The sequence below is a fragment of the Blennius ocellaris genome, assembly GCF_963422515.1.
Source record: "Blennius ocellaris genome assembly, contig: SUPER_5_unloc_1, whole genome shotgun sequence".
Classification (NCBI taxonomy): domain Eukaryota; kingdom Metazoa; phylum Chordata; class Actinopteri; order Blenniiformes; family Blenniidae; genus Blennius; species Blennius ocellaris.
The window spans coordinates 1640001-1667103 of record NW_027662315.1 but is presented as its reverse complement, the minus strand read 5'-3'; the positions used below and the strand labels follow the sequence as shown (position 1 = coordinate 1667103).

Below are 27103 nucleotides of genomic sequence, written 5' to 3'. Positions count from 1 at the left end.
GAGAAATGAAATGAGGGGCACTGTGAGGGAGTCCTGACCCCCCCCCCCCCCCACCTCCTGTCCTCTGCAGGTATTGAGCCGGTCGGGAACGTGGTGATGAAGAAGGCGGTGTTCACGGTGGAGACGATCAGTGCAGGGATGGGGGAGGTGCTGGTCTACGTGGAGGACCCTGCAGGACACCGGGAGGAGGTCAGTCTGTCTTCAACACCTCCACCTTCCAGTCCTTCTGACCTCTGACCTTGCTTGTGTTCCTTTGCAGGCGACGGTGACGGCAAACAACGACAAGAACCGCACTTACTCCGTCTTCTACACCCCCAAAGTCACCGGCATGCACAAGGTAGCGCCTCTGCAGCTTCTTCAATCCACGTCTTTGTTCATTTCATGTCTGTGTTCACTTTTACACTTATTCTGCTTTTTAGTGAGTTTCAGGCTTATTTTTGTAACATGTGCCATGAAAGATCACATTTCCATAAAGCTCAACCACAATTCTCATGGAAAAAGAGTTGTTTTGCTCCTGATCCAGTTTTGATGGAGTGAAGGTTTAGTCAGGATACCCTGTTAACACCAATACTTAGAATGCAATACGTGTCTCATCTTCTAAATAAAACATTCACGTAACCACGGAGAACATAAATCATTTAATTTGCCAACAGCATCGTTTGGAACCTCCAGGTCATTCAAAAGCAAAACGACATGAGGCCAAATAGAGATTGGAAATCAAATATAGAAATATAGAACCACTGAAGCAGTGATAGCACATTGAGGCAGATACTGTTCAAATCATTCCGTTCTAACCATTTACCATATTTTCCTGACAAGAAGCCACAACGTTTTCCCAACACTTTGAACCCTGCAGCTTAGAACACCATGCGGCTAATTTGTGGATTTTTCCAGGTTAACGGGCTTCATGCCACCAGATTCTACTTCCACATGTAGATACAAGCTGTTTTTAGCCTCTGCTTCTCCAAAACGTACCTTTAAAAGTGACAGTTCTGCTCTTGGTGAGCTTGTCTTGTGCTGCTTGTCCAGCTTCTTCCACCTCAGAAGGCAAAGGTCAAGAGCTTTCTGGCACAGCAGCACTTAGCTGCCCTCAGGACGGCGGTACCGGTCCATCAGGACCAGGACCAACAGACTGAGGGACAGTTTCTTCCCTCAAGCCATCACGGCACTTAACAGTTAGACACACTACCTCAGCCTATCTACCTCGGTGTGCAATATATCACACTCCATTACTCTGTACAAATAACAGGTACCTTGTGCTCAACCGCACATACTTATTAGCCAAGGTACCTCAGGCAGCTACATTGTTATTTTACTTAACTTATTCTTTAACTTTTACATTTCTGCACTATGTCCTTGGGTGTGTGTGAGCGGGACTGTGTGTGAGCTGAATGTGTGTGTGAATGTTTAGGTTTTTCTGTATACATGGTGTGTCTGCTGAGATGAATGAATGCTGAATGTGAGAATGGCTGTCGGTGTTTATTGTATGTCTACTGTGTGTTTAGCTACACCGTGATTTCGTTGTGCAATTTATTGTACAATGACAATAAAAGCAATAGAATAGAGAGATAGACTTAGAAACAGTAATCCATGCTTGTATCACCTCCCAGCTGGATTACTGCAAGGCACTTTATGTTGGAGGCAACGCTGCAGCCCACCTTCTACCTGGGGAGCTCAGAACGCCCATTCTGGCTTCTCTCCACTGGCTGCCTGTGCATTTTACAATTCATTTTAATATTCTTTTATTTGTTTGGAATCTCTGAATGGTCTGGCCCCGCCCTCCCTCTCTGAGCTGCTCCACCCTCCTCCACCCCTGCTCGGTGCCTGGGGTCAGCTGGTGAGCTGCTTGTGGAGGTACTGAGGTGATGGAGCTCCACTGCCGGTCACACAGTCCCCCTCACTGGACACTTTGAAACTAATCTTAAGACACATTTTTATTCCTTGGCTTTTACCCACCTTTGAGACTCTGTGCCTGGTTGTGCCTAGTGCGCCTGCTGCGAAGCAGCACAACTAGGCACAACACAGCCTGTGTGCAGAAATTTCCAGCACTATGAAAAACAGATTTGCGAGAATTGATGAAAATATGATCAATCCCCGTGTTCCTGCAGTGAAATTCTTGTCCTGTTACAGTGTGAACACCTGCGGCTTATTGTCAAGTGCAGCTTATGTTATTTATTTTTTGTTTGTTAAATTTTGCAGGAGCGGCTTATATTCAGGTGTGCTCTATACGGAAAATACGGTAAAAGGTTTTCCAATATTTAGCGGTGAAATGGTGAATGAAAGGATTCCGTTAACTGCTCCTCAGTATTTCATAGAAGAAACATTTGTTTTCAATCCAACCTGATGGAGCACTTCTTGGAGTTTGCAGTGACGTTTCCGTTCAGGCTGAAAGTGTCGGTGTGACTGAAGGCCTGCTGCTGCCGCGTCGGCGCCGTCCTCCACACAATGTAGAAATCCTCTTTTACACACCAACGCTTGCTTTGCTCACATGTCTTCGGGTCCTTCCCTGTAGGTGACGGTGCTGTTTGCAGGGCAGCACATTTCCAAAAGCCCCTTCGAGGTGGAGATCGGCATGGCTCAGGGAGACTCCAGCAAGGCCACGGCTCAGGGCCCCGGCATCGAACCCACGGGCAACATCGCCAACAAGTCCACCTACTTCGACGTCTACACGGCCGGTAAGCTCCGAGCCCAGGTTCCTCCTGTTCTTCTCAAACAATCCCCACTGTACAACGGCCTGTGGGCTGGTATTCCTGCGTGTTGGCGGTACAAAGTGGCCATTAATGCACGGCTGGCAAACATCGCGGTTAAGCCACAGACTGATTATTAGAATGTCAAAGAAAATATTTCTTCAGAGGAGCAACGCGTCACAGAGACCCGAGCTGAGCGGCGATGAAGGAAGTCTCCCCCGTTGCCGTCAAAGCACTTTTACAAAGTCCCAGAATGCAACAGCTGGAGGAGGAGCTTTCTGGACATTTCACTGCAGTTTGCAACAGAAGGTTGAATTAAAATGGGATTGGAGTCATTTTGTGTAGTAATAGTTTGGTTGTGAAAATCAAGACATCGTCATGTATCCTCTGGGTCACATCAAAGAAACACTTTAGAAAAAAGTTCTTATGGCTGTATTTTTGATTTTACCGGCCCATACCACTCAAGATGACACTGAGCAGTTTCTGTTCCCACAACTAAAATGTGTTTCATCCAGGGTTGCTAAGGGGCAGGCAATTTCCGGAAACTTTCCATGGGAAGATAAGCTGTGGATTTTTGGAAATGTTCCAAATGAAATAAGTATCTATAAATGAACTGAGCAGTGTCACTGAGCGGACGATGCACGTGGCCACCTGAATAAAATGACTTTAGCACAAACGTACTTTCAATAATACGTTTGAAAAGTCACTAATGAGACGACAATCAAGCGCAGCTTGTTGTGTTGAGGCCTGCAGGACAGGTTTGAACACAACAGACTGAATTTTAACTCATAATTCATATTACCTACACATAGATTGGTCCTAATTAATTTCAGGGATCAGAAGAAGTAAATGGCTTGTAATGTAACTTGCATATATATATATATATATACAGTATATGAATCTCACCATTAATCAGGATTCGTCCTACGGTAAAACAAGCTACTCACCAAACCGAGGCGACTGAAGGCGCGACAGAAACCATTATTCAGTCAACTGCTCTGAAGCCACAGCTGGCCTGATTTATTCCTGTTCATTCCCATGGAAAGTTTCCACCTTTGATAATTCCCAGTATTTTGCAACCCTAGTTTCATCTAATATCCACCTTTTCTTCCGTGGGGGGCTTCCCTCCGAGCTGAAGCAGACGTGCACACACTGGCTGGAGTCCAGGGTCTGAACAAACTCCTTTGTTTGAAGAAACTCTGTCGTGGCTGTGAATGCTCTCAGGCGCCGGTGTCGGGGAGGTGGAGGTGATCATCATGGACCCTGCTGGGAAGAAGACCACGGTGCCCTGCACCATCGAGGACAAGGGCAACAGCAGCCACCGCTGCACCTACAAGCCCCTCCAGGAGGGGCAGCACACCATCTTCATCACCTTCGCTGGCGGCCAGATCAGCAGGAGCCCCTTCACTGTGGGCGTGGGCGAGGGTGAGGCCTGCACACCTCACACACACTCACACACACTCTGACACTGTGTCCAATCAGACAGTCCTGCTCCGCGTCCCTTCATTCTTTCAAACTCCAGACAACTAAACTCTTGTGGAGGAACCTGCAACAAACAATGAAGCTTGAAGATGTTTGTTGTACCTGTCGACCCCCAAAGGGAAACATTTGAGTCCTATGACCTGAATAGTAAAACCTGCAACCTGAGGTCATTACAGCAGAAGGTTCTGTACCGACCCCAGTCAGAAGGACCGAGTCTCCACATCCTGAGGTGATCAGCAGAATATTGGTTCAGGATGGGAAACTGAACTTCATGGACTGTGTGAGATCACGGTTTGAACAGTTTAACAAGCTCCTCACTCTCAGAGATTCTTTAACTTCTTCTTTTCTCCAATTTCAAATGTTTTGACACACAGAGCCATCTGTTCTTCCTTCAGTCGTCTAATTCTGTTCCGTCTCCTCCTGCTGTTTGTGTCCTCAGTTCTTCCCTTGACAGTCGGCTGGTTTCTGTCCTCTCTGGAGCCGCTTCTTCTTCTGCTGTCACTTCCTGCTTCCTGGTAACTCCTAATATCTCAACTTTGTTCCATTTCAACCTTTTTCTTTGCATTTCATCTGAATTCTCAATACTCTGCTTCTTCAACATTTCCTTGAGCTTTTTGTCTTCAGCTTTCATCTGTAATCTCAGCTTCTTTTAAAAGTTCTTTGTGGTTCATTTCATACCTCAATCGCATTTCATCACATTTAGTTTCTTCACAAACTCCTCAGACACTTCGTATAGCATGTTTAATATGAGCCGTGTTGATTTAAATCATTAAGTCTTTCATTACTTATAAAATTCTGGGATTATTTTGTGGAATAATATTGATCTGGAATATGTCATGTTAAACCTATGGATATGGAAATTCATTCACTTCATTCACTTTTTATGTCCCTCTCCTGAACAATAACATTTTTCCATGAATGCTCGTGTTCCTAATTTATGTCAATTACAAAAATCCCCCACAAAAAACAGATGAAAGGAAGTTCATCCCAAACTGCACATGACAGGATTTCTTTATCAAAAGAGAATATTTTCAGTGACATGAAAGAATTAAAGGTAAATATTTATTGGTAATAACACTTTGTACCGCTAGGTGGTGTTGGTGAGTTGGTTTTATTAGATGTAACAGGAACTCACTTAAAGCCTGATGAAACTTGGAACTCAGTGCTGCCCCCTGTGGACACGAGTGTCATAGCATCAGTCTTTATACAGCAGCTTTCAGCGATTCAGCCGGCCTTTCCCATCACATCAGTGCACGTTCACATGAGAGGCGGAGTTTGCAGCATTTGGCCAATCGCAAACCTTCTGCAGCGGCTTAATCGATGGAGGAACTCAAACACGTCATCCAGCTACAAGTAGGAGGTTCTCCTCTGTATTTGGAACCAAGTGGTTGGCAGCAGGGCGTACATACACTTTGGCCAAAGTTGACTTCCTCCGCTGGCGTTTTGCCAAAGCATGGACAAGGTGTCATACTTTTTAAAACAACAGATGTGATGGTCTGCTCCTCTCCTTTGTGGAGTCCACTGGTCGAGGGGGATGACTTCATTGTCCAGGAGAGCAGGTCAGTGGGGAGTCCAGCACCAGTGGGCTGATGGTGCTGATGGTGCTGATGGTGCTGATGGTGCCCCTCCACAACTGAAAGGATCCTGAATGCTTATTTGTTAATGCTAAAGCTTTCGAGATAAAGAATCCATAAACATGTCAAGTAAAGTATACATCATTTGTTGGGGTGACGGGTCAGAACCTTCTGCGGGTGACAGTGACGGGTCAGAACCTTCTGCGGGTGACAGTGACGGGTCAGAACCTTCTGCAGGTGACGGGTCAGAACCTTCTGCAGGTGACGGGTCAGAACCCTCTGTGGGTGACAGTGACGGGTCAGAACCCTCTGCGGGTGACAGTGACGGGTCAGAACCCTCTGCGGGTGACAGTGACGGGTCAGAACCCTCTGCGGGTGACAGTGACGGGTCAGAACCTTCTGCAGGTGACGGGTCAGAACCTTCTGCAGGTGACGGGTCAGAACCCTCTGTGGGTGACAGTGACGGGTCAGAACCCTCTGCGGGTGACAGTGACGGGTCAGAACCTTCTGCGGGTGACAGTGACGGGTCAGAACCCTCTGCGGGTGACAGTGACGGGTCAGAACCCTCTGCGGGTGACAGTGACGGGTCAGAAACTTCTGCGGGTGACAGTGACGGGTCAGAACCCTCTGCGGGTGACAGTGAAGGGTCAGAACCCTCTGCGGGTGACAGTGACGGGTCAGAACCTTCTGCAGGTGACAGTGACGGGTCAGAACCCTCTGCGGGTGACAGTGACGGGTCAGAACCCTCTGCGGGTGACAGTGACGGGTCAGAACCCTCTGCGGGTGACAGTGACGGGTCAGAAACTTCTGCGGGTGACAGTGACGGGTCAGAACCCTCTGCGGGTGACAGTGACGGGTCAGAACCCGCTGCGGGTGACAGTGACGGGTCAGAACCCTCTGCGGGTGACAGTGACGGGTCAGAACCCTCTGCGGGTGACAGTGACGGGTCAGAACCCTCTGCGGGTGACAGTGACGGGTCAGAAACTTCTGCGGGTGACAGTGACGGGTCAGAACCCTCTGCGGGTGACAGTGACGGGTCAGAACCCTCTGCAGGTGACGGGTCAGAACCCTCTGCAGGTGACGGGTCAGAACCCTCTGTGGGTGACAGTGACGGGTCAGAACCCTCTGCGGGTGACAGTGAAGGGTCAGAACCCTCTGCGGGTGACAGTGACGGGTCAGAACCCGCTGCAGGTGACAGTGACGGGTCAGAACCCTCTGCAGGTGACAGTGAAGGGTCAGAACCCTCTGCGGGTGACAGTGACGGGTCAGAACCCTCTGCGGGTGACAGTGACGGGTCAGAACCCTCTGCGGGTGACAGTGACGGGTCAGAACCCTCTGCGGGTGACAGTGACGGGTCAGAACCCTCTGCAGGTGACGGGTCAGAACCCTCTGCGGGTGACAGTGAAGGGTCAGAACCCTCTGCGGGTGACAGTGAAGGGTCAGAACCCTCTGCGGGTGACAGTGATCGGTCAGAACCCTCTGCAGGTGACAGTGACGGGTCAGAACCTTCTGCAGGTGACGGTGAAGGGTCAGAGGTCAGAGCCCTCTGCGGGTGACAGTGACGGGTCAGAACCCTCTGCGGGTGACAGTGACGGTTCAGAACCTTCTGCGGGTGACAGTGACAGGTCAGAACCTTCTGCGGGTGACAGTGACGGGTCAGAACCCTCTGTGGGTGACAGTGACGGGTCAGAACCCTCTGCGGGTGACAGTGACGGGTCAGAACCTTCTGCGGGTGACAGTGACGGGTTAGAACCTTCTGCGGGTGACAGTGACGGGTTAGAACCTTCTGCAGGTAACTGGTCAGAACCCTCTGTGGGTGACAGTGACGGGTCAGAACCTTCTGCAGGTGACAGTGACGGGTCAGAACCCTCTGCGGGTGACAGTGACGGGTCAGAAACCTCTGCGGGTGACAGTGACGGGTCAGAACCCTCTGCGGGTGACTGTGACGGGTCAGAACCCTCTGCGGGTGACAGTGACGGGTCAGAAACCTCTGCGGGTGACAGTGACGGGTCAGAACCCTCTGCGGGTGACAGTGACGGGTCAGAACCCTCTGCGGGTGACAGTGACGGGTCAGAACCTTCTGCAGGTGACGGGTCAGAACCCTCTGCGGGTGACAGTGACGGGTCAGAACCCTCTGCGGGTGACAGTGACGGGTCAGAACCTTCTGCAGGTGACAGTGACGGGTCAGAACCTTCTGCAGGTGACGGGTCAGAACCCGCTGTGGGTGACAGTGACGGGTCAGAACCCTCTGCAGGTGACAGTGACGGGTCAGAACCCTCTGCAGGTGACAGTGACGGGTCAGAACCCTCTGCGGGTGACAGTGACGGGTCAGAACCCTCTGCGGGTGACAGTGACGGGTCAGAACCCTCTGCGGGTGACAGTGACGGGTCAGAACCCTCTGCAGGTGACGGGTCAGAACCCTCTGCGGGTGACAGTGACGGGTCAGAACCCTCTGCGGGTGACAGTGACGGGTCAGAACCCTCTGCAGGTGACGGGTCAGAACCCTCTGCAGGTGACGGGTCAGAACCTTCTGCAGGTGACGGGTCAGAACCCTCTGCAGCTGACAGTGACGGGTCAGAACCTTCTGCAGGTGACGGGTCAGAACCCTCTGCAGGTGACGGGTCAGAACCCTCTGCAGGTGACGGGTCAGAACCTTCTGCAGGTGACGGGTCAGAACCCTCTGCAGCTGACAGTGACGGGTCAGAACCCTCTGCAGCTGACAGTGACGGGTCAGAACCCTCTGCAGGTGACAGTGACGGGTCAGAACCTTCTGCAGGTGATAGTGACGGGTCAGAACCTTCTGCAGGTGACAGTGACGGGTCAGAACCCTCTGCAGGTGACGGGTCAGAACCCTCTGCGGGTGACAGTGACGGGTCAGAACCCTCTGCGGGTGACAGTGAAGGGTCAGAACCCTCTGCGGGTGACAGTGACGGGTCAGAACCCGCTGCAGGTGACAGTGACGGGTCAGAACCCTCTGCAGGTGACAGTGAAGGGTCAGAACCCTCTGCGGGTGACAGTGACGGGTCAGAACCCTCTGCGGGTGACAGTGACGGGTCAGAACCCTCTGCAGGTGACGGTTCAGAACCCTCTGCGGGTGACAGTGAAGGGTCAGAACCCTCTGCGGGTGACAGTGAAGGGTCAGAACCCTCTGCGGGTGACAGTGATCGGTCAGAACCCTCTGCAGGTGACAGTGACGGGTCAGAACCTTCTGCAGGTGACAGTGACGGGTCAGAACCTTCTGCAGGTGACAGTGAAGGGTCAGAGGTCAGAGCCCTCTGCGGGTGACAGTGACGGGTCAGAACCCTCTGTGGGTGACAGTGACGGGTCAGAACCCTCTGCGGGTGACAGTGACGGGTCAGAACCCTCTGCGGGTGACAGTGACGGGTCAGAACCTTCTGCGGGTGACAGTGACGGGTTAGAACCTTCTGCGGGTGACAGTGACGGGTTAGAACCTTCTGCGGGTGACAGTGACGGGTCAGAACCCTCTGCGGGTGACAGTGACGGGTCAGAAACTTCTGCGGGTGACAGTGACGGGTCAGAACCCTCTGCGGGTGACTGTGACGGGTCAGAACCTTCTGCAGGTGACGGGTCAGAACCCTCTGCGGGTGACAGTGACGGGTCAGAACCTTCTGCAGGTGACAGTGACGGGTCAGAACCTTCTGCAGGTGACGGGTCAGAACCCTCTGTGGGTGACAGTGACGGGTCAGAACCCTCTGCGGGTGACAGTGACGGGTCAGAACCTTCTGCAGGTGGTGGGTCAGAACCCTCTGCGGGTGACAGTGACGGGTCAGAACCTTCTGCAGGTGACAGTGACGGGTTAGAACCTTCTGCAGGTGACTGGTCAGAACCCTCTGTGGGTGACAGTGACGGGTCAGAACCTTCTGCAGGTGACAGTGACGGGTCAGAACCCTCTGCGGGTGACAGTGACAGGTCAGAACCCTCTGCAGGTGACAGTGACGGGTCAGAACCCTCTGCGGGTGACAGTGACGGGTCAGAACCCTCTGCGGGTGACAGTGACGGGTCAGAACCTTCTGCAGGTGACAGTGACGGGTTAGAACCTTCTGCAGGTGACTGGTCAGAACCCTCTGTGGGTGACAGTGACGGGTCAGAACCTTCTGCAGGTGACAGTGACGGGTCAGAACCCTCTGCGGGTGACAGTGACAGGTCAGAACCCTCTGCAGGTGACAGTGACGGGTCAGAACCCTCTGCGGGTGACAGTGATGGGTCAGAACCCTCTGTGGGTGACAGTGACGGGTCAGAACCTTCTGCGGGTGACAGTGAAGGGTCAGAACCCTCTGCGGGTGACAGTGACGGGTCAGAACCCTCTGTGGGTGACAGTGACGGGTTAGAACCTTCTGCGGGTGACAGTGACGGGTCAGAACCCTCTGCGGGTGACAGTGAAGGTCAGAACCCTCTGCGGGTGACAGTGACGGGTCAGAACCTTCTGCGGGTGACAGTGACGGGTCAGAACCCTCTGCGGGTGACAGTGTCGGGTCAGAACCCTCTGCGGGTGACAGTGTCGGGTCAGAACCCTCTGTGGGTGACAGTGAAGGGTCAGAACCCTCTGCGGGTGACAGTGAAGGGTCAGAACCCTCTGTGGGTGACAGTGTCGGGTCAGAACCCTCTGTGGGTGACAGTGTCGGGTCAGAACCCTCTGCGGGTGACAGTGACGGGTCAGAACCCTCTGCAGGTGGTGGGTCAGAACTTGTGCTCACACCGTCCTCTTTGTCCACAGCGTGTAACCCGAGCCTCTGCAGGGCCAACGGTCGCGGTCTGCAGCCCAAAGGCCTCCGGGTGAAGGAGACCGCAGACTTCAAGGTCTACACCAAAGGAGCCGGAACCGGAGAACTCAAAGTCACCATCAAGGGCCCCAGTGAGTGACACCAGAACATTGAGACACTAGAACTTCTAGAGACTAGAACCCCTCCGGGCCCCTGGAACCTGGGCTGTGGACCCTCTGATGACTGAAACCTCATCGATTGAGACACTTTGCTTTGGAATGTGCAGATTTAGTTCTGACTGCCTCTGAGCAGAACCAGGAACTCTCCTTAGAATTATTTTGCTTTAAACAGGTTTATTTTCAGGCTTTGTGTTTTATGAACCACATGTAACGATCAGAACTTTTAAAAGAGATCTAAAGTCAAAGTAGAAGAAGCTGAAAGGGAAAGGTGTGTTTGTGTTTCAGAGGGTCTGGAGGAGCCTTGTAAGAGGAAGGATCTGGGAGATGGCGTGTTCGAGTTTGAGTATTACCCCACCACACCTGGAGCGTACTCCATCACCATCACCTGGGGAGGACAGCACATCCCCCGCAGGTACTCTGGATTCACTCTGCATCTCAACACAACCTGAGAATGAGGACCAGGTCTGCTCCGTGTCTGATAAACCCACGAGTCTGAAGGCTGTTTTCTGTTAACGTGAGATTTCTGAGAAATGTGATGCTGTAAAGAGGAGACTGCCGTCTGAAAGTGTTGTACCTCACTTACCTCTAATGAGGGCAGATTGAACGTCTGTTAGCGTCTCAACAATCATCTTCCATCAAAAATGCCGACATCAGCAGGGAGAAAGAAAACGCATTGGGTTTGAACGGCCAACCGTGTGTTTGTCCTTGGAGGGCCGGAGTTTACCTCAGTGTTGAGATGCTGCAGGCCGGTGACGTCCACTCTCTGTCCCGCTCTAGTCCCGTCGAGGTGAAGGTGGGCTCTGAGGCCGGCCAGCAGAAGGTGCGGGCCTGGGGTCCGGGTCTGGAGGGGGGTGTGGTGGGCAAGTCTGCTGACTTCGTGGTGGAGGCGGTGGGCGACAACGTCGGGACGCTGGGTGAGTAGACCTCAGGACTGACGAGACGGACCGTCTCCGGGTAGACCTCAGGACTGACGAGACGGACCGTCCCCGGGTAGACCTCAGGACTGACGAGACGGACCGTCCCCGGGTAGACCTCAGGACTGACGAGACGGACCGTCCCCGATCCTCCTTTGCTCAATCAATCAATCAATCTTTATTCATATAGCACTTTTTATACATTAAGCAACACAAAGTGCTTCAACAAGAATTAAAAACAGTGCAAAGATAAAATAGATGAACACACACGCACACATGCAGACACACACCATAAGTGAAGACATGCCTAGTGATATGGAGACATGGCAGGACACCGAGGACTAAGGTGAGGAAAGGGACACATTTGGGCCGCACAACTTCCGACCACAGGGGGCGCCGCCCCACAGATCCCCCCCCAGCCGGGCAGACAAGCCAATCCCACCGGGGGACCAGCCAGGTGCCCGGGCAGGGAAACCCATGGGACGGCTCCACCAGCGGCAAAACCGGCCACCACCAGTGTAGCGCCCCCTAGAGGAACCACTGGAGATAAAAAAGGTTAAAAAAAAAAAAATGTGATTATCAAAAATAAATAAATAAATAAATAGAAGTAGATAAATACATTGATCAAATACATAACTATATACACACATACATGTATAAAATCAGTTAAAAGCCTGATTATAAAGGTGAGTTTTTAACCCTTTTTTAAAAACCTCAATGGACTCTGCAGCCCTGAGGTTCCCCGGCAGGCTGTTCCACAAACGGGGGCCATAGGAGCTGAACGCAATGCAGCGATTTTAAAATAGGCGTGATGTGGGCCCGCCCTGGTCCTCGTCAGCACTCACGCACCTTCTCCTGCAGGGTTCTCCGTGGAAGGTCCGTCTCAGGCCAAGATCGAGTGTGACGACAAGGGCGACGGCTCCTGTGACGTCCGCTACTGGCCCACCGAGGCCGGCGAGTACGCCGTGCACGTGCTCTGCAACAACGAGGACATCCAGCACTCGCCCTTCATGGCCGAGATCGTCAACGCGCCAGGGAAAGACTTCTACCCAGAGAAGGTCTGCACACCTCCTGCTGCAGCTGATCCTCTCCCCGCAGCTGATCTTCTCCCTCTGACCACCGGCTGATCTTCTCCCTCTGACCACCGGCTGATCTTTTCCTGACCACCGGCTGATCTTCTCCCTCTGACCACCGGCTGATCTTTTCCTGACCACCGGCTGATCTTCTCCCTCTGACCACCGGCTGATCTTCTCCTCTCGTCTCCTGCAGGTCAAAGCGTTCGGCCCGGGTCTGCAGAGCAGTGGACTGGCTGTCGGGAAGCCGACAGAGTTCACTGTGGACGCAAAGCAGGGTGGAAAAGCTCCTCTGAAGATTGTCGCTCAGGTACTGACCCTATCCTGCTCCTGCAGCTTTGGATAATAATAGTTCCACTTTCAAACTTCCACTGTAGCATGTTGGGTTTTCTGTGCAGGATGGAGAAGGAAATCCTGTGGAGGTCCAAGTTAAAGATGACGGCAACGGCACGTACACATGTTGTTACACCCCGAAGAAACCTGTGAAGCACACAGTCATGGTGTCCTGGGGAGGAGTCAACATCCCAGACAGTCCTTTCAGAGTGAGCACACACACACACACACACACACACACACACACACACACACACACACACACACACACTTTGCGGCCCTGGACAGCTGTGTTTGTGTCTCTAGATGACAATCGGCGCCGGCTGTCATCCTAACAAAGTGAAGGTTTCTGGACCTGGGGTAGCAAAGACCGGCCTGAAGGCCTTCGAGCCGACCTACTTCACTGTGGACTGCGCCGAGGCCGGTCAAGGTAGCTCCTGAAACGCAAGCCTTCAGCTTCAGTGGGAACACTTCAGGAGCTTCCTGGAGTGGAAGAGACCAGAGGTGGGTCCTGTGAGGATCTAATCAGTGCCCACCCTCCTCAGGTGACATCAGTATAGGAATCAAGTGCGCCCCCGGGGTAGTGGGACCTGCAGAGGCCGACATCGACTTCGACATTATCCGGAATGACAACGACACGTTCACGGTGAAGTACACCCCTCCTGGAGCAGGAAGCTACACCATCATGGTGCTGTTCGCGGACCAGGTGAGTTGAGATCAGAGTCTGGATCTTTAGGAAGGAGACCTCCAGGAGCTTCCTGCCTGTGATCGTGTGTTTCTGTTGTGAAGGCCATTCCAATGACGCCCATCAGGGTGAAAGTGGATCCCTCTCATGATGCCAGTAAGGTGAAGGCAGAGGGTCCAGGTCTCAGTCGCAGCGGTAAGAGTTCTTTCTCCCACTCAGAGGTCTCTCCTGGTCGTCCTCCTGGTCGTCCCCCTGGTCCCTGGACAGTGAGGACTGAAGTGATGGTAGCACTAGTCTGACTGGACCTTTCCTCTCGTCAGGGGTGGAGTTGAACAAGCCGACTCACTTCACCGTCGGCACCAAAGGAGCAGGAAAGGCCAACCTGGACTGCAGCTTCAGCGGTCCGGCCAAGGGAGAGGCGGTCAAAGACTTTGAAATCATCAACAACCATGACAACACACACACTGTCAAGTACACACCAGTGCAACAGGTAAGACGGGACAGACTTGTGGGTTTGGCTTTACAGCCACATTAATTCCAGTTGTTTCTCCCTGAGTGGCTGAAATTGTTGAGTTGATGAAGTTTCCTCTCCAGGGGCCTCTGGGAGTAGCTGTCACTTATGGTGGAGATCACATCCCCAAGAGCCCCTTCAGCGTGGCCGTGGCCCCCACAGTGGATCTGAGCAAGATCAACGTCTCGGGCCTGGGCGACAGTACGACCCCACACGGCACCACACACACAACAGAGAGGGAGTGGAGGGCTGTCACACTGGGGTGGGAGGAAGTGCCCAACTAAAGAACAGCCGCCACACCACCACAAAAACCACTAAAGAACAGCCGCCACACCACCACAGAAACCACTAAAGAACAGCCGCCACACCACCACAGAAACTACTAAAGAACAGCCGCCACACCACCACAGAAACCACTAAAGAACAGCCGCCACACCACCACAGAAACCACTAAAGAACAGCCGCCACACCACCACAGAAACCACTAAAGAACAGCCGTCACACCACCACAGAAACCACTAAAGAACAGCCGTCACACCACCACAGAAACCACTAAAGAACAGCCGCCACACCACCACAGAAACCACTAAAGAACAGCGCCACACCACCACAGAAACCACTAAAGAACAGCCGTCACACCACCACAGAAACCACTAAAGAACAGCCGTCACACCACCACAGAAACCACTAAAGAACAGCCGTCACACCACCACAGAATCCACTAAAGAACAGCCGTCACACCACCACAGAAACCACTAAAGAACAGCGTCACCACCACAGAAGCCACTAATGAACAGCCGTCACACCACCACAGAAACCACTAAAGAACAGCACCACACCACCACAGAAACAACTAAAGAACAGCCGTCACACCACTAAAAAACAGCGTCACCACCACAGAAACGACTAAAGAACAGCGTCACCACCACAGAAACCACTAAAGAACAGCCGCCACACCACCACAGAAACCACTGAAGAACAGCCGTCACACCACCACAGAAACCACTAAAGAACAGCGGCACACCACCACAGAAACCACTAAAGAACAGCGCCACACCACCACAGAAAGGACTAAAGAACAGCCGTCACACCACCACAGAAACCACTAAAGAACAGCCGTCACACCACCACAGAAACCACTAAAGAACAGCCGTCACACCACCACAGAAACGACTAAAGAACAGCGTCACACCACAGAAACCACTAAAGAACAGCGTCACCACCACAGAAAGGACTAAAGAACAGCCGTCACACCACCACAGAAACCACTAAAGAACAGCCGTCACACCACCACAGAAACCACTAAAGAACAGCGCCTCACCACCACAGAAACCACTAAACAGCCGTCACACCACCACAGAAAGGACTAAAGAACAGCCGTCACACCACCACAGAAACCACTAAAGAACAGCGTCACCACCACAGAAACCACTAAAGAACAGCACCACACCACCACAGAAACCACTAAAGAACAGCGTCACCACCACAGTAACGTCTAAAGAACAGCCGTCACACCACCACAGAAACCACTAAAGAACAGCGTCACCACCCCAGAAACGACTAAAGAACAGCCGTCACACCACCACAGAAACCACTAAAGAACAGCCGTCACACCACCACAGAAACCACTAAAGAACAGCCGTCACACCACCACAGAAAGGACTAAAGAACAGCCGTCACACCACCACAGAAACCACTAAAGAACAGCCGTCACACCACCACAGAAACCACTAAAGAACAGCGTCACCACCACAGAAACGACTAAAGAACAGTCACACCATCACAGTAACGTCTAAAGAACAGCATCACACCACCACAGAAACCACTAAAGAACAGCCGTCACACCACCACAGAAACCACTAAAGAACAGCGTCACCACCACAGAAACCACTAAAGAACAGCGCCACACCACCACAGAAACAACTAAAGAACAGCCGTCACACCACTAAAGAACAGCGTCACCACCACAGAAACGACTAAAGAACAGCGTCACCACCACAGAAACCACTAAAGAACAGCCGCCACACCACCACAGAAACCACTGAAGAACAGCCGTCACACCACCACAGAAACCACTAAAGAACAGCGGCACACCACCACAGAAACCACTAAAGAACAGCGCCACACCACCACAGAAAGGACTAAAGAACAGCCGTCACACCACCACAGAAACCACTAAAGAACAGCCGTCACACCACCACAGAAACCACTAAAGAACAGCCGTCACACCACCACAGAAACGACTAAAGAACAGCGTCACACCACAGAAACCACTAAAGAACAGCGTCACCACCACAGAAAGGACTAAAGAACAGCCGTCACACCACCACAGAAACCACTAAAGAACAGCCGTCACACCACCACAGAAACCACTAAAGAACAGCGCCTCACCACCACAGAAACCACTAAACAGCCGTCACACCACCACAGAAAGGACTAAAGAACAGCCGTCACACCACCACAGAAACCACTAAAGAACAGCGTCACCACCACAGAAACCACTAAAGAACAGCGCCACACCACCACAGAAACCACTAAAGAACAGCGTCACCACCACAGTAACGTCTAAAGAACAGCCGTCACACCACCACAGAAACCACTAAAGAACAGCGTCACCACCCCAGAAACGACTAAAGAACAGCCGTCACACCACCACAGAAACCACTAAAGAACAGCCGTCACACCACCACAGAAACCACTAAAGAACAGCCGTCACACCACCACAGAAAGGACTAAAGAACAGCCGTCACACCACCACAGAAACCACTAAAGAACAGCCGTCACACCACCACAGAAACCACTAAAGAACAGCGTCACCACCACAGAAACGACTAAAGAACAGTCACACATCACAGTAACGTCTAAAGAACAGCATCACACCACCACAGAAACCACTAAAGAACAGCCGCCACACCACCACAGAAACCACTAAAGAACAGCGCCACACCACCACAGAAAGGACTAAAGAACAGCCGTCACACCACCACAGAAAGGACTAAAGAACAGCCGTCACACCACCACAGAAACCACTAAAGAACAGCCGTCACACCACCACAGAAAGGACTAAAGAACAGCCGTCACACCACCACAGAAACCACTAAAGAACAGCGTCACCACCACAGAAAGGACTAAAGAACAGCCGTCACACCACCACAGAAACCACTAAAGAACAGCGTCACCACCACAGAAACCACTAAAGAACAGCGCCACACCACCACAGAAACCACTAAAGAACAGCGCCACACCACCACAGAAACGACTAAAGAACAGCCGTCACACCACCACAGAAACCACTAAAGAACAGCCGTCACACCACCACAGAAAGGACTAAAGAACAGCCGTCACACCACCACAGAAACCACTAAAGAACAGCCGTCACACCACCACAGAAACCACTAAAGAACAGCCGTCACACCACCACAGAAACCACTAAAGAACAGCCGTCACACCACCACAGAAACCACTAAAGAACAGCCGTCACACCACCACAGAAACCACTAAAGAACAGCCGTCACACCACCACAGAAACCACTAAAGAACAGCCGTCACACCACCACAGAAACCACTAAAGAACAGCCGTCACACCACCACAGAAAGGACTAAAGAACAGCCGTCACACCACCACAGAAACCACTAAAGAACAGCCGTCACACCACCACAGAAACGACTAAAGAACAGCGTCACACCACAGAAACCACTAAAGAACAGCGTCACCACCACAGAAAGGACTAAAGAACAGCCGTCACACCACCACAGAAACCACTAAAGAACAGCGTCACCACCACAGTAACGTCTAAAGAACAGCCGTCACACCACCACAGAAACCACTAAAGAACAGCGTCACCACCACAGTAACGTCTAAAGAACAGCCGTCACACCACCACAGAAACCACTAAAGAACAGCGTCACCACCCCAGAAACGACTAAAGAACAGCCGTCACACCACCACAGAAACCACTAAAGAACAGCCGTCACACCACCACAGAAACCACTAAAGAACAGCCGTCACACCACCACAGAAAGGACTAAAGAACAGCCGTCACACCACCACAGAAACCACTAAAGAACAGCCGTCACACCACCACAGAAACCACTAAAGAACAGCGTCACCACCACAGAAACGACTAAAGAACAGTCACACATCACAGTAACGTCTAAAGAACAGCATCACACCACCACAGAAACCACTAAAGAACAGCCGCCACACCACCACAGAAACCACTAAAGAACAGCGCCACACCACCACAGAAAGGACTAAAGAACAGCCGTCACACCACCACAGAAAGGACTAAAGAACAGCCGTCACACCACCACAGAAACCACTAAAGAACAGCCGTCACACCACCACAGAAAGGACTAAAGAACAGCCGTCACACCACCACAGAAACCACTAAAGAACAGCGTCACCACCACAGAAAGGACTAAAGAACAGCCGTCACACCACCACAGAAACCACTAAAGAACAGCGTCACCACCACAGAAACCACTAAAGAACAGCGCCACACCACCACAGAAACCACTAAAGAACAGCGCCACACCACCACAGAAACGACTAAAGAACAGCCGTCACACCACCACAGAAACCACTAAAGAACAGCCGTCACACCACCACAGAAAGGACTAAAGAACAGCCGTCACACCACCACAGAAACCACTAAAGAACAGCCGTCACACCACCACAGAAACCACTAAAGAACAGCCGTCACACCACCACAGAAACCACTAAAGAACAGCCGTCACACCACCACAGAAACCACTAAAGAACAGCCGTCACACCACCACAGAAACCACTAAAGAACAGCCGTCACACCACCACAGAAACCACTAAAGAACAGCCGTCACACCACCACAGAAACCACTAAAGAACAGCCGTCACACCACCACAGAAAGGACTAAAGAACAGCCGTCACACCACCACAGAAACCACTAAAGAACAGCCGTCACACCACCACAGAAACGACTAAAGAACAGCGTCACACCACAGAAACCACTAAAGAACAGCGTCACCACCACAGAAAGGACTAAAGAACAGCCGTCACACCACCACAGAAACCACTAAAGAACAGCCGTCACACCACCACAGAAACCACTAAAGAACAGCGCCTCACCACCACAGAAACCACTAAACAGCCGTCACACCACCACAGAAAGGACTAAAGAACAGCCGTCACACCACCACAGAAACCACTAAAGAACAGCGTCACCACCACAGAAACCACTAAAGAACAGCGCCACACCACCACAGAAACCACTAAAGAACAGCGTCACCACCACAGTAACGTCTAAAGAACAGCCGTCACACCACCACAGAAACCACTAAAGAACAGCGTCACCACCCCAGAAACGACTAAAGAACAGCCGTCACACCACCACAGAAACCACTAAAGAACAGCCGTCACACCACCACAGAAACCACTAAAGAACAGCCGTCACACCACCACAGAAAGGACTAAAGAACAGCCGTCACACCACCACAGAAACCACTAAAGAACAGCCGTCACACCACCACAGAAACCACTAAAGAACAGTGTCACCACCACAGAAACGACTAAAGAACAGTCACACATCACAGTAACGTCTAAAGAACAGCATCACACCACCACAGAAACCACTAAAGAACAGCCGCCACACCACCACAGAAACCACTAAAGAACAGCGCCACACCACCACAGAAAGGACTAAAGAACAGCCGTCACACCACCACAGAAAGGACTAAAGAACAGCCGTCACACCACCACAGAAACCACTAAAGAACAGCCGTCACACCACCACAGAAAGGACTAAACAGCCGTCACACCACCACAGAAACCACTAAAGAACAGCGTCACCACCACAGAAAGGACTAAAGAACAGCCGTCACACCACCACAGAAACCACTAAAGAACAGCGTCACCACCACAGAAACCACTAAAGAACAGCGCCACACCACCACAGAAACCACTAAAGAACAGCGCCACACCACCACAGAAACGACTAAAGAACAGCCGTCACACCACCACAGAAACCACTAAAGAACAGCCGTCACACCACCACAGAAAGGACTAAAGAACAGCCGTCACACCACCACTGAAACCACTAAAGAACAGCCGTCACACCACCACAGAAACCACTAAAGAACAGCCGTCACACCACCACAGAAACCACTAAAGAACAGCCGTCACACCACCACAGAAACCACTAAAGAACAGCCGTCACACCACCACAGAAACCACTAAAGAACAGCCGTCACACCACCACAGAAACCACTAAAGAACAGCCGTCACACCACCACAGAAACCACTAAAGAACAGCCGTCACACCACCACAGAAAGGACTAAAGAACAGCCGTCACACCACCACAGAAACCACTAAAGAACAGCCGTCACACCACCACAGAAACGACTAGAACAGCTCCAAGACAGAACCTCAGACGTTGTGAACAAGCACGTCTAACAGCCTTGCTTGTCGCTAACGCTGCTCTGTGTGCGTCTGCAGAAATGACGGTGGGCAAAGACCAGGAGGTGACGGTGAAATGCAAAGGTGCTGGAGGTCAGGGGAAGGTTGGAGCCAAGGTGACGGGACCAACAGGGAAGCCAGTGGCCAGCAAGGTACAGCAGAGATTCTAAAGAGGGACGGAGGAAAGAGAAAGGAGCACGTTGATTGCATTCAAAGGCTTCTTCCATGCTGAATATTTGAAGGAGAACTGTTGGACTTCAACTTAGCTGAGATGTTAAGAGTTGTCCTTGAGCCCAGTGACTCCCACAGTGTGGGCCGCGGCCCTCTGCTGGACACTGAAGGTATTGAAAGTCGGCTGTGACTGTTAAATTACAATTAGTTCTTAAAAAGTTTTCAATCTTCGATATACTCATTGAATTTAAAATGACAAAAAATGACGTACATGTGTTGATTAAATTCATTGGCTTCCAATAACCTTAATAGAACACTGGAGCGTAGGTTCTATACCTGCTGTGTTTGACTTGTCCTTCCATCCAGCCATCTTCTTTCCTGCTTAGTCCGTTTGACTTTGTCTGCAACAAGTATTTCCAGAGATTCAAAGTGTGCGAGTAGAAGTTTCCCTCACACACCAAGTTCCATCATAATCTGGCTCCTTGGCTTTATTCAACACGAACACTTAAGTTGCTAAAAATGGGTCCGATCCTGTGCTAGTTGTTCAATAAACTCCTCTGTGTTCATAGGTGGAGGCGGGGCTGAGCCCAGAGACCAGTCAGGTGAAGTTCATCCCCCGGGAGGCGGGGCCTTACCAGGTGGAGCTGACCTACGATGGCGTACCCCTCCCCGGATCGCCCTACACCCCCACAGCTTACCCTGCCACAGATCCCTCCAAGGTCAGCCGCTGGGGGACATGATGCATGATCTGCTGTCCATCTGGCAATGCTTGACGTGTCTGCTCCTCGTCCTCGTCCTCGTCCTCCTCCTCCTCCTCCTCCTCGTCTTCAGGTTCGCTGTTCGGGCCCAGGTTTGGAGCGTGCCAAGGTTGGGGAGACGGGGGAGTTCATAGTGGACTGCACCAACGCCGGCCCAGCTGAACTGACCATCGAGATCATCTCGGACAGCGGGACGGAGGCAGAGGTCCACATCCAGGACAACGGAGACGGGACCTACACCATCACCTACATCCCGCTCTACCCCGGCTCCTACACCCTCACCATCCGCTACGGCGGCCAGGACGTGCCCAACTTCCCCGCTCGGCTCAACGTGGAGCCGGCCGTGGAGGTCGGCGGCGTCCTGGTGTTCGGACCGGGAGTCCAGGGCAAAGGTGAGGAACTTCATGATGACCACTGGAGCCAAACCACAACCCCACCACCCTGCACCACCTCTGCTCCTTCATAGAACACACACACACACACACACACACACACACACACACACACACACACACACACACACACACACACACACACACACACACACACACACACACACACACACACACACACACACGTTTGTCTAGCCTGTTGAACCTTCTGTCTGGAGATGGTGAGACTATCTCTCAGTCTGATGAACAACTCTATCAAGCAACTATTCTAGTATTTTGGATTTCCACCTCTGATGCTGCACGATTCACTCTTGCTGTATTTAAGTAAACACAATAATCAAGTTTGTGGACAAACCAGTTCGGCACAGTTTTCCAACGATCTGTGCCAGGTGAGCGTAGACCACCTCACCGTGGGTCACCCAGTGGACCTGAAGGGACCACATTCCTTCTGCTCTCACTGTGTCTGTCTGTTGTGAAGGAGTTTTCCGCGAGGCGACCACAGACTTCACCGTGGACGCTCGTGCTCTCACTCAAAGTGGAGGCGACCATATCAAAACCCTCATCAGCAACCCGTCAGGCAGCCGCACGGACGCCCTGATCACCGACCTCGGAGACGGAAGCTACAACGTGGAGTACACTCCCTACGAGGAGGGTCAGTTGTCGGCTCTTTGTTCTGGTTCAGTCAAGACCTGGATTAAGTGTATTTGACCCACAGTTATTGGCTGCATGTTAAAAGTGAGAGCCTCTCGGGTGAACACAGGAAGTAGAATCTGTCCCTGCAGTGCATAACGTGACCCATTGTGGCCTCGGCGTGTTTAAAGCGGTGCGTCCCTGTTCTAGGCCCCCACAGCGTGGAGGTGTGCTACGACGGTTCCCCGGTGCCAAAGAGTCCGTTCCGTGTTGCGGTGACCGAAGGCTGCGACCCGACTCGTGTCCGGGTCCACGGTCCGGGTCTGAAAGGAGGCATCACCAACAAGCCCAACAAGTTCACCGTGGAAACGCGGTGCGTGGGCCTGCTGGGTGCTGGGTGGGGGGATGGGGGCAGGCCAGGTTTGTAATGTCGTCTCCTGTGCAGGGGGGCCGGTACCGGTGGGCTGGGTCTGGCCATGGAAGGTCCCTCAGAGGCCAAGATGTCCTGCACCGATAACAAAGACGGCAGCTGCAGCGTGGAGTACATCCCCTACGAGCCCGGAACGTACAACCTCAACATCACCTACGGCCGGCAGCCCATTGCAGGTAAGCCCCCCCCCCCCCCCCCCCCCCCCCCCCCCCAGCCCGGACTCTGGGCCGGGCCGGGCTTCAGCTCACAGCCTGCTTCTGTCTGACAGGAAGTCCGTTCTCGGTGCCGGTCAGCGACACGGTGGACAGCACCAAGGTGAAGTGTCAGGGTCCCGGCCTCAGCAGCAGCGTGCGAGCAAACATCCCGCAGGCGTTCACCGTGGACGCCTCGAAGGCCGGAGTGGCGCCGCTGCAGGTCCGCGTGCAGGGGCCCAAAGGTGAGGCGCTCCGCAGGGGTCCACTGGTCGTCTGCTTCTTCTCTACAAACCTTCCTCATGAACTTTAATCACAAACTCCCTTTCATCTCTTTTTTTCTTTTCACCTTTTCTGCTAGTTTAAACAGTTTGAGACCTTTTTGTCGTTTTACATTTGACCTTTTTTTCTGTTTTATAACGGCTTTATCCAGCATTTTCAGCAAAAAGAAAACGAAAGAGGAAAACAATACTTTTCGCTATAAATAACTTTAAGCTTTTAACAGTTATATTATTTCTATATTTTATTTATATTTATGCTTCAGCCCCACTGTGAAGGGTCTGAAGAGCCACATGTGGCTCCACAGCTGGTCATTCCGCTGCCTGTGTTCAGGTGTGGTGGAGCCGGTGGAAGTGGTGGATAATGGAGACCAGACACACATGGTCAACTACGTCCCCACCCGGGAGGGTCCCTACTCCATCAATGTGCTGTATGCAGATGAGGAGATCCCCCGCAGGTAAACGCACGTCTTATCCACATTGGAACACATATCATCCATGTTCTGAAGGTCAAACAGGAGCCAGATGTTCACTGAAAAATGCCTTTTTAATTCAAATGTATTAAAAGTCTGCAGATAAAACAATGAAATATCCCTAAGGCCACAGAGGTAATAGATCTGTTATGGCTACCATTATTAAATAATCATCAACATACATCCTTTTCTCTCTTGAAAATCCAATCTGTTACTCCATTAAAGTCTTTCTGGACAAAAACAATGAAAAACTGCTGTGAATATCACATCTGCTTTCATTAAATATCATAGAATGTAGGTAATCACAAATATACTAGTAAAATAAGTGAAATATTGGTATTTTGAGATCTTAATGGGGATTTTTTTTCTTCAGTTCTTCTGAAAAACAGCATTTTGAGGTCAGATTAGAATGCTGCTTGTTAATCTCGTCATGGTGGAGCTGCTTGTTAATCTCGTCATGGTGGAGCTGCTAGTTAATCTCGTCGTGGTGGAGCTGCTTGTTAATCTCGTCGTGGTGGAGCTGCTAGTTAATCTCGTCGTGGTGGAGCTGCTAGTTAATCTCGTCGTGGTGGAGCTGATAGTTAATCTCGTCATGGTGGAGCTGCTTGTTAATCTCGTCATGGTGGAGCTGCTAGTTAATCTCGTCATGGTGGAGCTGCTTGTTAATCTCGTCATGGTGGAGCTGCTTGTTAATCTCGTCGTGGTGGAGCTGCTTGTTAATCTCGTCATGGTGGAGCTGCTAGTTAATCTCGTCATGGTGGAGCTGCTTGTTAATCTCGTCATGGTGGAGCTGCTAGTTAATCTCGTCATGGTGGAGCTGCTTGTTAATCTCGTCATGGTGGAGCTGCTTGTTAATCTCGTCGTGGTGGAGCTGCTTGTTAATCTCGTCATGGTGGAGCTGCTAGTTAATCTCGTCATGGTGGAGCTGCTAGTTAATCTCGTCATGGTGGAGCTGCTAGTTAATCTCGTCATGGTGGAGCTGCTTGTTAATCTCGTCATGGTGGAGCTGCTTGTTAATCTCGTCGTGGTGGAGCTGCTTGTTAATCTCGTCATGGTGGAGCTGCTTGTTAATCTCGTCATGGTGGAGCTGCTAGTTAATCTCGTCATGGTGGAGCTGCTAGTTAATCTCGTCATGGTGGAGCTGCTTGTTAATCTCGTCATGGTGGAGCTGCTTGTTAATCTCGTCGTGGTGGAGCTGCTTGTTAATCTCGTCATGGTGGAGCTGCTTGTTAATCTCGTCGTGGTGGAGCTGCTAGTTAATCTCGTCATGGTGGAGCTGCTTGTTAATCTCGTATGGTGGAGCTGATAGTTAATCTCGTCATGGTGGAGCTGCTTGTTAATCTCGTCATGGTGGAGCTGATAGTTAATCTCGTCGTGGTGGAGCTGCTAGTTAATCTCGTCATGGTGGAGCTGCTTGTTAATCTCGTCGTGGTGGAGCTGCTTGTTAATCTCGTCATGGTGGAGCTGCTAGTTAATCTCGTCGTGGTGGAGCTGATAGTTAATCTCGTCATGGTGGAGCTGATAGTTAATCCTCGTCGTGGTGGAGCTGCTAGTTAATCTCGTCATGGTGGAGCTGCTTGTTAATCTCGTCGTGGTGGAGCTGCTAGTTAATCTCGTCATGGTGGAGCTGCTTGTTAATCTCGTCGTGGTGGAGCTGCTTGTTAATCTCGTCATGGTGGAGCTGCTAGTTAATCTCGTCGTGGTGGAGCTGCTAGTTAATCTCGTCGTGGTGGAGCTGCTTGTTAATCTCGTCGTGGTGGAGCTGCTAGTTAATCTCGTCATGGTGGAGCTGCTTGTTAATCTCGTCGTGGTGGAGCTGCTAGTTAATCTCGTCGTGGTGGAGCTGCTAGTTAATCTCGTCATGGTGGAGCTGCTAGTTAATCTCGTCGTGGTGGAGCTGATAGTTCATCTCGTCGTGGTGGAGCTGATAGTTCATCTCGTCGTGGTGGAGCTGCTAGTTAATCTCGTCGTGGTGGAGCTGCTAGTTAATCTCGTCGTGGTGGAGCTGCTAGTTAATCTCGTCGTGGTGGAGCTGCTAGTTAATCTCGTCGTGGTGGAGCTGCTTGTTAATCTCGTCGTGGTGGAGCTGCTAGTTAATCTCGTCGTGTGGAGCTGCTAGTTAATCTCGTCATGGTGGAGCTGCTTGTTAATCTCGTCATGGTGGAGCTGCTTGTTAATCTCGTCGTGGTGGAGCTGCTAGTTAATCTCGTCATGGTGGAGCTGCTAGTTAATCTCGTCGTGGTGGAGCTGCTAGTTAATCTCGTCGTGGTGGAGCTGCTAGTTAATCTCGTCGTGGTGGAGCTGCTAGTTAATCTCATCGTGGTGGAGCTGCTAGTTAATCTCGTCGTGGTGGAGCTGCTAGTTAATCTCGTCGTGGTGGAGCTGATAGTTAATCTCGTCATGGTGGAGCTGGAGGTTTTAGTGGAGGTGGTGTCAGCAGGAGGTTTCAGCTGCCCCCTCTGCCCCCGTCAGCCCCTACAAGGTGAAGGTTCTCCCCACCCACGACGTTTCAGCTGCCCCCTCTGCCTCCGTCAGCCCCTACAAGGTGAAGGTGCTCCCCACCCACGACGCCAGCAAGGTGCGAGCCAGTGGCCCCGGCCTCAACACCACGGGGGTGCCCGCCTCGCTGCCGGTGGAGTTCACCATCGACGCCAAGGACGCTGGCGAGGGTCTGCTGGCCGTGCAGATCACGGTGAGTCGTCCTCCACACGACGCCGCTGCAGCACCACTGCTCCTCACACCAGCACGTCATAGAACGGGGGAACCAGAGTTCTCAGGTTCTTCATATGAAGTTGTGGCGACGAACGGTTTTCTGTCCAGGACCCAGAAGGCAAACCCAAGAAGGCCAACATTGGAGACAACCACGACGGGACCTACCTGGTGTCCTACGTGCCGGACATGACGGGGCGATACACCATCCTCATCAAGTACGGAGGAGGACGAGATCCCCTACTCACCCTACCGCATCCGGGCGCTGCCCACCGGAGACGCCAGCAAGTGCACCGTCACAGGTACACACACACACACACACACACACACACACACCACAATCATAACAATATCATTCACATTCTATTCTCATATTTATTGTTCTATAATGCAAAAAGAATTGTCACTTTACGTAATTAAATGGTTGGCACTACAAAATCCACTTTTTTCAGAATTCCTTTTTTTATGTTAATTAAT

The 27103-nt window shown here is 51.6% G+C and overlaps 1 protein-coding gene across 1 annotated transcript in view; it reads left to right on the top strand.

Moving 5' to 3' along the window:
• LOC308130993 (filamin-A-like) overlaps nt 1-27103 on the top strand; it is a 98156-nt gene that overhangs the window by 50966 nt on the left and 20087 nt on the right. Inside the window, 26 exon segments of the mRNA XM_080521201.1 lie at nt 71-189; nt 260-337; nt 2513-2675; nt 3912-4112; nt 10479-10616; nt 10929-11055; nt 11421-11557; nt 12419-12615; nt 12827-12940; nt 13029-13172; nt 13270-13393; nt 13509-13669; nt 13753-13843; nt 13969-14138; nt 14243-14360; nt 20634-20746; nt 21335-21484; nt 21597-21915; nt 22394-22567; nt 22756-22918; nt 22991-23151; nt 23244-23411; nt 23779-23902; nt 26453-26609; nt 26738-26854; nt 26856-26928. Coding sequence (XP_080377327.1) covers nt 71-189; nt 260-337; nt 2513-2675; nt 3912-4112; nt 10479-10616; nt 10929-11055; nt 11421-11557; nt 12419-12615; nt 12827-12940; nt 13029-13172; nt 13270-13393; nt 13509-13669; nt 13753-13843; nt 13969-14138; nt 14243-14360; nt 20634-20746; nt 21335-21484; nt 21597-21915; nt 22394-22567; nt 22756-22918; nt 22991-23151; nt 23244-23411; nt 23779-23902; nt 26453-26609; nt 26738-26854; nt 26856-26928 — 3801 coding nt within the window.